The 13106-nt window shown below is 38.0% G+C and overlaps 1 protein-coding gene across 1 annotated transcript in view; it reads left to right on the plus strand.

Moving 5' to 3' along the window:
- The window catches only part of LOC107696702 (chromodomain-helicase-DNA-binding protein 9-like), a 108270-nt gene that overhangs the window by 82574 nt on the left and 12590 nt on the right, over window positions 1-13106 (plus strand). The window contains exons 7-23 of the mRNA XM_016497169.1: window positions 247-302; window positions 498-615; window positions 768-854; window positions 983-1120; window positions 1897-2018; window positions 2687-2930; window positions 3969-4145; window positions 4241-4384; window positions 4481-4736; window positions 4829-5036; window positions 6686-6881; window positions 6980-7153; window positions 7328-7513; window positions 8127-8237; window positions 8710-8906; window positions 9995-10194; window positions 10280-10439. Of these exons, the coding sequence (XP_016352655.1) occupies window positions 247-302; window positions 498-615; window positions 768-854; window positions 983-1120; window positions 1897-2018; window positions 2687-2930; window positions 3969-4145; window positions 4241-4384; window positions 4481-4736; window positions 4829-5036; window positions 6686-6881; window positions 6980-7153; window positions 7328-7513; window positions 8127-8237; window positions 8710-8906; window positions 9995-10194; window positions 10280-10439 (2774 nt within the window). The remainder of the gene's footprint in view (window positions 1-246; window positions 303-497; window positions 616-767; window positions 855-982; window positions 1121-1896; window positions 2019-2686; window positions 2931-3968; window positions 4146-4240; window positions 4385-4480; window positions 4737-4828; window positions 5037-6685; window positions 6882-6979; window positions 7154-7327; window positions 7514-8126; window positions 8238-8709; window positions 8907-9994; window positions 10195-10279; window positions 10440-13106) is intronic.

Genomic DNA, 13106 nt, shown 5'->3' on the forward strand with positions numbered 1-13106 from the left:
AATTAAAATAAGCATGTAACGACCACAAACGGAGGAAAATAGCAGAGTAAAAGTACCGATACATCACTTAAAATGTACTCAAGTAAAAGTAAAAGTACACAATTTTTAAACTACTCAAAAAATTATTTTTCTTTATTCAGAAATGGAGGGAAAAACTATTATTGATTATTTATTTTAATAATATTGTATATTATATTTAATATATGTATAATATTATATATTTTTTATGTTTCATTCATTCAATAGGTTTCTCCTGGGGTGATGGTAGAAACCGAAGAGTATTATGTCAAGTACAAAAACTAGTAAGTCAATTAGGCACTGGTTTTATCAGCTTTAACAGTTTTCTCTGTTCGCTTTCAAGCTGTAAAAAATTCTGTTTTTCATATTGCTAATAACCAGGAGCAGCTCGGAGAGCAATTTAGTCATGTGTTGATGAGCACGCATAATTTAGCGTGTGTAAGGAGCATTCAGTAATTATGTAAACGTGTGTGTTGTAGCTCGTATCTTCACTGTGAGTGGGCGACGGAGCAGCATTTAGAGAAAGACAAGAGGATCCAGCAGAAAATCAAGCGCTTCAAGATCAAACAGGCGCAGAAAGCACACTTCTTTGCTGATGTAAGAGTGCCCGTGTTTGTTTGTAACTTCAGCAAACACTGTCTTCTCACAAAAAAAATATTTAGTATGATGCATTTCAGGTTAAATGTGATTTCATTTAGTCATAATAATCACATTTGTAATTATTAGTTATGCGTATGTGTGTGTTTAAGATGGAGGAGGAACCATTCAATCCCGACTATGTAGAAGTGGACCGAGTTCTTGAGGTGTCATACTGTGAGGACAAGGACACCGGAGAGGTAGCCATTGCTCTGAATCGTGTGTTTGTGTGTGCGGTTAGCACTCTGTGTAGTTCATGAAGGGATGCTCTCTCTTTGTTTATTATTTTGTGTAAGTCTCAAAACATTCTTTTTGTGTGCATGTGTAGCCAGTGGTGTATTACCTGGTGAAATGGTGCTCATCGCCGTATGAGGACAGCACATGGGAGCTGAATGAAGACGTAGACCAGACTAAGATTGAAGAGTTCAAAAAGCTGCAGGCAGCAAAACCACAGACCAACAGAGTGGTGAGACCATCTCCCTCTTGCTCCCTCTTATACCATTTTAGTTTAGTTTACTACCATTCAAACATGTTCTTTTTAATGAATAATTTCATCTAACAAGTATCCATTAGCATTTCTATTCCAAATAAATGCTGTTCTTTTGAACTTTCTATTCATCAAATATATTAATTATCCTAAAAAAAATCATTATGGTTTCCACAAAAATATTAAGCAACACAGTTGTTTCCAACATTGATAATAACAAGAAAATGAAGCAGCAAAATCAGCAGATCAGCATGTTAGAATGAGTTATGAAGGATCACGTGACACTGAAGACTGGAGTAATGTTTGCATTTGAAAATATATTAAAATAGAAAAGATATTTCAAATTCTAATCATATTTCACAATATTACAGTTTTACTGTACTTTTGATCAAATAAATGTAGCCTTGGTGAGCATAAGATAATATTATTTAAATTATGTATTCACCATATATTCCTCTTTCTCAATGTAATTGCCTCTGAGCTTCAGGGACCTGAAACAGCTCTTTAACATGCCTAAACTGCGCATAACTGGATATATAATACTCACTTCTCCATCATTTGATGAATTCCTGTTGCTATAATCAGTATATGCTATAAGCTGTTGACGTTTGCGCTACAAAGTATTTAAATATGCATGGCGAATTGGTGTAATAAAGCAAATAGTGCCTGGTTAAACTGTATTGCAGCTAGTTAGTGTGTTTAATGCAAGTTTTGCCGCTTGAATACCATTTTCTGAATTTTGCGTGCTCTCTCAGGAGCGTCCACCGGCGAGTCACTGGAAGAAGCGGGAGCAATCACGAGAGTATTGTAATGGAAACTGTCTCAGGGATTACCAGCTGGAGGGGGTCAACTGGCTTCTCTTCAACTGGTATAACAGGTAAGTGAACGTTCAGCCCTGACACAGGGATCCTTCCTCTTTAACCTTCCTCATATATGTCAATAAAACTACTGAGTGGAACGTCATCAAATGGTGTACGTTTCATCTGTGAGCTAATGTCTGCATGCATGGCTTTTCTTATATACTTTGCGCCCTTGTTCTTTTGCTTGTTTTTTATGTATAGATAGATAATTGAATGGCAGATAGGCGAGAGAGAGCTGTGTGTGTTGAGTGTTGTGGGAATCTAATTTTCCATTCAGACTTCAGACAGCATTGAGACCATCAATGAGATAATGAATTAATTAAATAACTTTAAATTCCAGCGGCTCATCTGGCTGATGCTTTTGTACAAAAGCAACTTACAAACCCAATTTGAACGTCATTTAAGTGTTACTATAATATATTAGCTGAATTTCCAGGCTTTTCTGTGTTTTGTCCTTGCTCTGGATATGCTGGCGCTCACTGTTGTATGTATTATGTGTGGCTGTGTGTGCAGTAGCACTACATTTCAACAGGCATTGTGTCAAGAACGTCTAACATTGTGATTTTTGCATTTAAATTTCATTTTTTATTTCATTTTTGAATTGGTTTTACACCTACTCTTGTCATTTAGCCTGGTGTCTTGTGTGTGGGATTATAGAAAAAAAAAACTCTGTCTTAATTTGCAGGCGTAACTGTATTCTGGCGGATGAGATGGGTCTGGGAAAGACCATCCAGTCCATCACGTTTCTGGATGAGATCTATCGCACAGGGATCAAGGGGCCTTTCCTCATCATCGCCCCTCTCTCTACCATCGCTAACTGGGAGAGAGAGTTCAGAACCTGGACGAAACTCCACGTCATCGTGTACCATGGCAGTGTGGTCAGCAGACAGATGCTCCAGCAGTATGAGATGTACTTCAGAGATGCTCAGGTGAGATTTCACACCCACACACACACACACACACAGCAGAGTGTGAGACCTCTTAACTGTAATTCAAGGCTTTTGAATTGGTTACCTTTTAGTATCATGTTTTGTAAAGGAGAAAGATGGAGGGAAAAAAGCAAGCCACAACTCAATTATGGTTATTTTATTCCTTTTCAAACTAAATGTAATTGCAAAGTTGGCAGAGTGTATCTTGGAGAAAGTCCATAAAGCGATGCTTGATATGCAAAAAATCAAACATCACTGTTATGGCTGGGTGGTATTTCAGCATATACAATACCTCGTAATGGTAGAAATGTGTCAACTGGTATGAAATTTGATATACCCTGTACCGCTAATGCCAAAGTGGATATATTTGCATAACTACCAGTGAAGATGGAGTAATATGATTAAGAAATAATAGATGGAGAAAAAAAGCATTGCAACCTGTTGCATTAATACAGAATTCAATTGTTGGGTCAGCTTTCTTTATATTGGCTTTTTCATAACTGGTACTGGTCATCTGGTCAGAATGAATATTTAAAAATAATAATAACATTTAATATAAATTTTATAAATTAATTTTAAGTTAAGTTGTAATGCATAATAATTTTTTTAGTTTTCATCATTTCATTTTATAAAATCGGTTTTACCAAGTGGTTTGCATCCTACAGGTTCTGAAAAAAAGAGGAGCAAAAAATTACCTTTCATTTATTGAAAAGTAATTTTTATAGTTTATATTTTTTAATTCACTGCATTACCAAAAAATAGGGATAATGCATATCAGTTATGATTTATGTATTTATAAAGTGTGTGTGTGTGTGTGTGTGTGTGAGAAATGCATTTTTGTTGAATTTCCTGCAAAAATACCCATATCATTATATATACTGTTATGATGAAATAAAAATCCCCATGTTGTTATATACGATTTTTGTCATATCACTTAAACCTAATGACTGTATAATGGTGTACCATGCAAAACCTCAGGGAACAAAAAAAACTGGAAAATGTTTGCAGGCACTTATTATTTCTCTTTCTCTCTTACAGGGTCGTGTGATAAGAGGTGCTTACCGGTTTCAGGCGGTCATTACAACATTTGAGATGATATTGGGAGGCTGTCCAGAACTTAACGCAATAGACTGGCGCTGTGTCATCATTGATGAAGCCCATCGGCTCAAAAATAAGAACTGCAAGCTACTGGAGGGCTTCAAACTTATGAGTCTGGTATAAATAAGACATTATTATAGTTATATTTAAAACTTATCACAGTTGTCTTTTCTTTTCCTATGTTTTTAACTTGATATCTGTTGACCTCTTAGGAACATAAGGTTTTGTTGACGGGCACTCCACTACAAAACACAGTAGAGGAACTCTTTAGTCTGCTACACTTCCTGGAGCCGAACCGCTTCCCTTCTGAAAGCACCTTCATGCAGGAATTTGGAGACCTCAAGACTGAGGAGCAGGTGCTGTATTTGGATATACGTTATATATTACTGTGTTTAAATTCATATATGTTCTGTATATATTAACTCTTCATTTGTATATGTTTGTGCATGTAGGTCCAGAAACTCCAGGCCATCCTGAAACCGATGATGCTGCGTCGTCTTAAGGAAGACGTGGAGAAGAAGTTGGCTCCTAAAGAGGAAACCATCATTGAAGTGGAGCTCACCAACATCCAGAAGAAATACTACCGCGCCATCCTGGAAAAGAACTTCTCATTCCTGGCTAAGGGAGCTGGCCAAGCCAACGTCCCAAACCTGCTCAACACCATGATGGAACTGCGGAAATGCTGCAACCATCCCTACCTCATCAAAGGTACAACCATTTAAACCCCAGCTGCTGCCAAAACCAACAAGCCTACATTAGGCAAGGTCCCTAGAAGTCTGGCGCTTTCTCTTCTCTTCTAGGGGCTGAGGAGAAGATCTTAGAGGACTTCAAGGTATACAGTCCCGCAGCAGTAGATTTCCACCTGCAGGCTATGATTCAGTCAGCAGGTAAACTCGTTCTCATTGACAAGCTGCTCCCCAAGATGAAGGCCGGTGGACACAAAGTGCTCATCTTTTCTCAGATGGTGCGCTGCCTGGACATCCTGGAAGACTACCTCATCCAGAGAAGGTGAGAATCGAAAACAGCGACATCCTAAATGCGTATTTCATTGCTGTGATTGGCTCTCGCCGTGTTCCTGCCGAGTTCATGGGGTTTAACTACAAACTGTGACGTCCCGCTCTACTATATTTGTTTTAGATACATTACAGTGGCAGAATCGTGAATTTTTTGGCAGAAGTTCAATGCCACATTTTGTGTTCGCATGTTCCTTATCTCTCTGGCCCTTTATACAGAGCTCTCTGCTGTTGAACCCCTTTGCATCACCGATATCACATGACTGTTTTATGCAGTGGCTAGAATTAGTCTCATTCATTTTTCTCTTGCCTCAGCTTATAATAATAATAATAATAATTCCTTATATTTATATAGCGCTTTTCTGGGTACTCAAAGCGCTTTACACAGAAGGGGGGAATCTCCTCAACCACCACCAGTGTGCAGCATCCACTAACTACAAAGAGTCAGGACCTCAGTTTAACGTCTCATCCGAAAGACGGTGCTTTTTGACAGTATAGTGTCCCCGTCACTATACTGGGGCGTTAGCACCCACACAGACCACAGGGTGAGCACCCCCTGCTGGCCTTACTAACACCTCTTCCAGCAGCAACCTAGTTTTCCCAGGAGGTCTCCCATCCAGGTACTGACCAGGCTCAACCCTGCTTGGCTTCAGTGGGCAACCAGTCTTGGGCTGCAGGGTGATAGGGCTGCAGGGCTGCAGCTTGTCTGTGACAGTCTAGCAGTGTGTACAGCGCACTGTTTGTGAAGTAAGTGCTGTGTATGTTGGCTGATGTAGTTAGGGTGCTGCAGGACACAGACACTCCAGGGATCTCACATCAGGCACACAGTCCCAGAGGCACAGCTCTGCCCTAAGTGGGTCAGAGAAAGCAGGAAGTGACATGGAAAAATATGTGACTAAAAAAGAGGAAGAGATAAAGGACATGAATGGAAAAAAGAAACGAAAAGTGAGTGAAAAGGTGATGGAAAGAGTTTTAGGAATGAGCTAGGGACGTACTAATGCAACATTGCTCTTGGGTAATCAACATTATTCAGCTTTACTTGCTTTACATGTAACCCGGAATATTCTTTTAACACATTTAGTTCATTAGGTAATGACAATAAAGCAATGTATTGTAATGTCAATTTGTATAGATGAAACTGTTTTGATGGTAGAATATATGCATATACAGTACTACCATTCAGAAGTCAGTAAGATTTTTATTTTATTTTTTTAAAGAAAGAAAGAAATCGAAACTTGAGCAAGGATGCATTAAATTGATCCAAAGTGGCAGTAAAGATATTTATGGTTATGTTACAAAAGATTTCTGTTTCAAATAAATGTGTTTATTTGAACCGTCTATTAAACAAAGAACCCAGAAAAAAAATCACAGTTTACACAAATATATTAAGCAGTACATTTTTTTAATATTGATAATAAGAAATGTTTAATGATATTTCACTAATGTACTGTTTTTTTTTTTTTATTGTATTTTTGATCAAATGAATGCAGCTTTGTTGACCATAAGAGATTTCTTTCAAAAACATTAAAAAACTGACCACAAACTGTTGACTAGTAGTGTATGTATGTCTGTGCACTGACTGTGTGGAAGTGCTCGATAAAGTACATCGATCTGTAATTTCTAAGTCAAACTGACCTTTTTCAGATACCTCTATGAGCGGATAGACGGCCGTGTACGTGGGAACCTCCGTCAAGCAGCAATAGACCGTTTCAGTAAACCAGACTCCGATCGATTCGTCTTCCTGCTGTGTACTCGAGCAGGTGGGCTCGGTATTAACCTCACAGCTGCCGACACCTGTATCATCTTTGACTCTGACTGGAATCCTCAGAACGACCTGCAGGTACATATATACACACATACACACACATAAACTTGATAGTCCAATTGTAGAAGTTCCTATTGGCTTATTTTCCTTTTTTCTTCTTGTATTATCCACAGGCTCAGGCTCGCTGCCACAGGATTGGTCAGAATAAAGCAGTAAAAGTATATCGATTAATCACACGTAACTCATATGAGCGAGAGATGTTCGATAGAGCCAGTCTAAAGCTGGGATTGGATAAAGCGGTGCTTCAGAGCATGAGCGGACGAGACAGCAGTCTAGGAGGAGGAGGGGTAAGTCGTCAGATGTTACCTATGTACCAGGGTTTTTTTTCCTCCAGCCAATCATTGCATTGTTGTTCTCTACATGGAGATTTGCATGGTGGTGTTGATGGATATGTTTTTTGTACTGGTGTAATTTATATTGTCTGGTTTCATTCACTGTCTCTCTCTCACCGTCTTTTATAGCAGATGCAGCAGCAGCTCTCTAAGAAGGAGATTGAGGATCTTCTGCGGCGTGGAGCTTATGGTGCCATCATGGACGAGGAAGATGAGGGGGCTAAATTTTGTGAAGAGGACATTGACCAAATCCTGCAACGCAGAACCAAGACCATCACTATTGAATCTGAGGGTCGGGGCTCCACCTTTGCCAAGGTCAGCTTCCCTCTTTCATCTTTTATTTGTTGTATGTTTAAAAGTATTAATTATAATGTTTTCTTACAGTTTCTCTTATAAAAGCAATTTCCAGATAACATTCCTATTAAGGTTGAAAATACATTGAAATAAAATCAAACAACGAAGGAGAAGCTTTAAGTGCTCCCTGTGGTTTCTGTCAAAATATCCACTTGAAAATAAAGAAATTAAGACATAAATATTAGCATTATAATTCTACAGTTATTCTATGAAATTGTTATTATTATTATGAAATACTCTATTTTATATTTTATAGTGCAAAAGTATTATTTTTTTATTACAAAATAATAATATATCTAAATAAAATGGAATAACAAAAAGAAGCTTTAAGGGCTCCCTGTAGTTTGTAGTTGTAGTTTTTGAATAATGTTTGAAAATTAAGGAATTAGCATGCAATATTAGTATTATAATTTTACAGTTGTGGAAATATTTAAAAACAAAGTATTTAAATAATTAAAAACTGTTCACTTTGTTTACTGAAAAAGGTTTAGCTCAAAAAAAAAAAAAAAAAAAAAAATCATTTTAGAGACATTATTTAACATGTTGTTCTCATTTGTTTTTGCTGTGTTCACAGGCCAGTTTTGTTGCTTCAGGGAACAGAACAGACATCTCTCTGGATGACCCCAACTTCTGGGACAAGTGGGCTAAGAAAGCAGAGATTGACATGGATACAGTCAATGGCAGAGTAAGTTATACACAAACTCTGCCATATCAAAGTTTAACAGTGTAGCAGAGAAGCCCACATCCTCCTACCTGACTCTCCAGTGCCAGGATTACTTTTGAGAGCTGCCTAGACATCTGTTAATAATAAAAAAAAAAAGAATTAAGTTACAGAAAGCTCCTTTGTCTGTCAGTGGCTGATGGGAAAACCCCCATAAATTAGATTTTGAGCAGAGAGGCATTGCTGTAAGAGATGACAGGATGCTGGCTAACATGATTGGTATTTAATGTAATGTACTATCTGAAATAACTCAATCATTGTTTTCTCTTCTGTATTTTAGTTGTAAGTGCTGCACTTGAGAGCAAAGAGCGATTGAAAGCAAACATCAGTTTTAGTGAATGCGGTTGGCCTTATTTAAATGCATAGCACTGCTCTCAGTAAAGGTGGGTCAGTGGTTCTGTTTTAACTGTTGTTATTTGATGTGGTTTTGCTACAGAACAGTCTGGTGATCGACACCCCTCGTGTCAGGAAACAGACCCGACCGTTCAGCGCTACTAAGGATGAGCTGGCCGAGCTCTCTGAAGGGGAGAGTAGCGGGGATGACAAACCCAAACTCCGCCGGCCACATGACCGCCTCAACAGCTATGGCCGCACAGAGTGCTTCCGGGTGGAGAAAAATCTGTTGGTGTACGGGTGAGTGATGGCTAGTGCTCTACCGATATGGGTTTTGTTATATGCCAGTACAATAACTATATATACACTACTGTTTAAAAGTTTGGAGTTAGTAAGATTTTTATTTTTGAAAGATGTTTCTTGACCAAACGGTTGTGCAGCTTAATATTTTTGTGGAAACCGTGATACATTTTTTTTTCCAGGATTCTTTGCTAAATTAAAAGTTTAAAAGGACAGCATTTATTTGAAATAGTAACATTTTAAATGGCTTTACTATCACTTTTGTTCAATTTAATGTGTTTAAAAGTTCATTGTGTTGTATATATACATATAATACACTACATAAACTTTATACCAAGGGCCCATTTTACTAAACAGGGCAAATTAGCGCGAGAGCCAATTCCAAAACAGCGCCGATGGGCGGGGAAATTTCTGCGGGTGATTTACTAACAATGCGCAAATTAAAGAACACCAACGCAACATCTCATTTACATATCGACCAACGTAATATACAAAGCGCAGCGCAAATTTGTGTAGTCACAAATAAAGAATAAAGAAATAAAGAAGCCACAGTACGTTGAAAAGCAAATTAAAAATAACGTGGCTTTGCAAACGCTATTTTCGTGTTCTTGCATTCCAAATAAATTACGTGTGGAAAAAATCCTCTCCCTTCTACCACGCACTCTCTCATCTCTGCGATGCCTCCTCCTAGCAACAAATTGCAGCCATTTCAAGCGCAAAATAGTTTGACTTACTTTTTTTTGGGTGTTAAATAATGGCGCAAATACCAGTAATTTGACGAGCGCAAACGTTAGTAAAAGGCGTTGCGTGATTCATTTTAATATTCTCCTCCCATAAATTTTGCGTCTGAAAGGGAAACTTCTAGAAATGCATATTCACTAAGGTCAGGTGCAAAAATAACAGTCCACGCCTTTTCAGTGCTAATTCTTCACTGCGTGTCTTTAGTAAACCTGACAGTACTCTTTTAACGCCAAAAGACGGTTTGCGCTGGCGCAAGCTGTTAGTAAAACTGGCCCCAAATATGCAAATATAGGAAGTGGCACTGATGATGAAATGATGGACCATTGAATTTGTTTCTGTGGTCGTAGGTGGGGCCGCTGGAAGGACATCCTGGCTCATGGGCGCTTTAAGCGTCAGCTGAGCGAGCGTGACGTGGAGTGTATATGCAGAGCACTCCTGGCATACTGCCTCGTTCATTACCGTGGAGATGATAAAATCAAGAGCTTCATGTGGGATCTGATTGCTCCCACAGAGGACGGCAGGACCAAGGAACTTCAGAACCATTTGGGTATGAGGACTGAAATTCAGTCAGGATTAATGTCTGTTTTAAAGCATGTGACATTATTTTGATTTTTTTAATGTGACTTGTGCAGGTTTGTCGACTCCAGTGCCACGAGGCAGAAAAGGAAAGAAGATGAAGATTCAGTCTAGCTCATTTGATATCCAGAAGGCAGAGTGGATACGAAAACACAACCCAGAACACATGTTGTCTGATGATGGGTACAAGAAACACCTGAAGCACCACTGCAACAAGTGAGTATTGCATCCCAAACACAATATACGCTACTGTTTGATACACCAAAAATTTGGGGTCGATAAAGTGGTGTTTTTGAAAGAGGCCTGTTAAGGCCCAATCCCAATTCTATTTTATACCCCTTCCCCTTCCCCCGTAAATATGAGCTCACAATTGGATGTAACATAAAACAAATGATTACTTTTCGTTAATATCTTTATTAATGCCAAAAATGCTTACATTTATTTGTCTTTTTGTTCTCTCGGGCAGCCATGTTGCCCCTGAAGCCGGTTTACGCTGAGATAATTCATACCCCTTCGTTTGAAGTGTGGTCCCGAAAAATCTTCGTTTGAAGGGCTATCTAGCCCTTCCCCTACCCCTACCCCTCCAACCAAAAGAGAATCGAGACACCCCTACCCCTTCATGTGAACGCGCGAAACGGAGGGGAAAGGGGAAGGGCTAAGGGGTAGAATTGGGATTGGGCCTAAGTCTACCAGTGTTGCATTTATTTGGTCATAAATGCATTAAAAACAGTAATATGGTGAAAGATTACTACAGTTTAAAGTAACTAAAGTTTTCTATTTTAATACTAAAATGTAATTTATTCCTGTGATGGCAAAGCTGAATTTTCAGTAGCCATTAGTCCAGTCTTCATTGTGACATGATCCTACAGAAAACATTCAATGTGATGATTTGGTGCTCAAGATATTAACTTTCTTACTATTATCTGTATTGAAAACATACACATTTTTTCAGAATTCCCAATTCTCAGAATTCAGTTCAAAAAAATTTTTTTTTTTTTTTAATAAAATATTAATTTATGTTAGGGAAAAAAGTCGTACTGACCCCAAACTGTATGTGCATGATCTGATGTTAAATACACCATATGACTGGTGTTAATGGGTGTCAACTTAACACATACACCACTGTGTAACGACAAAGTGACCAGAAGTCATTTGTTTGCTGTTTTTGTTAGCAACTGTTGGTAATGCAATGTAGGCATATCCATGGTTTTGAAAAAGTTAAGAAAAAATGTAGCCTTGGGCAAATGAGCAGTGATGTTCACGGTGATAGCACTTCTACCGATAGACATGAAGACTCTAAAGCTCACAGATCCGTCTCTGGTGAGATGCTGTAGTCAAGTGTTGGCAAGGCAGTATTAATATTGCTATGAGCAATTTTTTTAAATTATGTAAAAAAAAAATAAAAATAGATGAACCAAGAAAATGCCTTTTTAGTGAGTTTGATTCATACATTTATAAGCATCCATCTTGTTATTATGCACTGCTGCTGTTTATATTCAAGTATATTCAGTACATCCCATTTATATCTGATTTTTGAAAAATATAGCCTGTTGTGCAGCTCACCATTAACATTAAGCCGTAGAGCAGCAGTACCATCCACTTTCAACCACACTGCCACTCTGGAGGAAGTGTGTGATGCAGTGATAAAGGGGGAATCTCCCATTTTAGCCCCGTGATCTTTTTTGTGGTATGGCCCACTCTCACACACTTGTTTAGGGGTTTTTCTCTTAGGGAATGGAAGATGAGAGGTGCTTTCAGGTCACGCTCTTCAGTTCTTGACACTTACGTTGTCAAACTCACAATCAGATCTAGCTGGCTGTTCCCACTCTTTGTCTGTTTGTTTGTCACAAACGCTTAACAGTTCTTGCATCAGAAAGCAGCATCGTGTCATGCTATAAACCAGACGGTGTGATTGTGCTTTGATAAATGAACTGTTCTGGACCAGGACGTGTGTGTTGAGAGAGTTTATTACTGTAAGGCTGGCTGCATCCAGGGCTCTCTGCCATTGGAGAAAGTTCCCTATTGTTTAGAAAGCTGTCCTGTTTAACACACACACACATAAGCGATGACCTGGGACACAGCTGTCAGCTTTGTATGCGTCTGCACTTTTTCCTCAGGGCTGAAATGCCACTAATGTTAGGGTGAAAGTGTGAGTTTAAGTATGGAAGACTGTAAATTCTCTCATTTCACATGAAGATCATAACATGGACAGATGTGAATAAGCTTGAAAGCAAAGTTCTTAAAGTCATGCTTTGCAGTCTACCTGAAATGTGTGTGTATTTATATATACAAATGTAAAAAAAAAAAATTACCGATATAGAATTTTTTTTTACTGTTTTTGAACAATAATGTTTTTGAACAGTTACATTGCCTACATTTACTTTCATGCATGCTCTCTGAAGCAGCTTTCATAAAAAAAATGAAAAGGCTGTACGTGTTAGCACTCATTAACACCAGCCATATGGCAGTGCATTTTACATCAAGTCATACACATAAGCTCATTTACAGTCCTGTTCAAAAGTTTGGGGACGATAAGATTTTTTTTGTTTTTGAAAGAGGTCTCTTGCTAACCAAGGCTACATTTATTTGATCAAAACTACATAAAAGTAATGTTGTGAAATATTATTACAATTTAAAATACATGTGCTATATTTCAGAATATTTTCAAATGTAATTTACGTCTGTAATGACAAAGCTGTATTTTCAGCAGCCACTGTATTACTGCAGTCTTCAGTCTTCATGATTGTTCAGAAATCATTCTAATATGCTGATTTGGTGCTCAAGAAACATTTCTTATTATTATCAGTGTTATTAACAATTACAGTTTTACAATAGAAAGTATATATATATATATATATATATATATATATATATATATATATA

This window comes from Sinocyclocheilus anshuiensis, unplaced genomic scaffold, assembly GCF_001515605.1.
Source record: "Sinocyclocheilus anshuiensis isolate Anshui unplaced genomic scaffold, SAMN03320099.WGS_v1.1 scaffold354, whole genome shotgun sequence".
NCBI lineage: Eukaryota > Metazoa > Chordata > Actinopteri > Cypriniformes > Cyprinidae > Sinocyclocheilus > Sinocyclocheilus anshuiensis.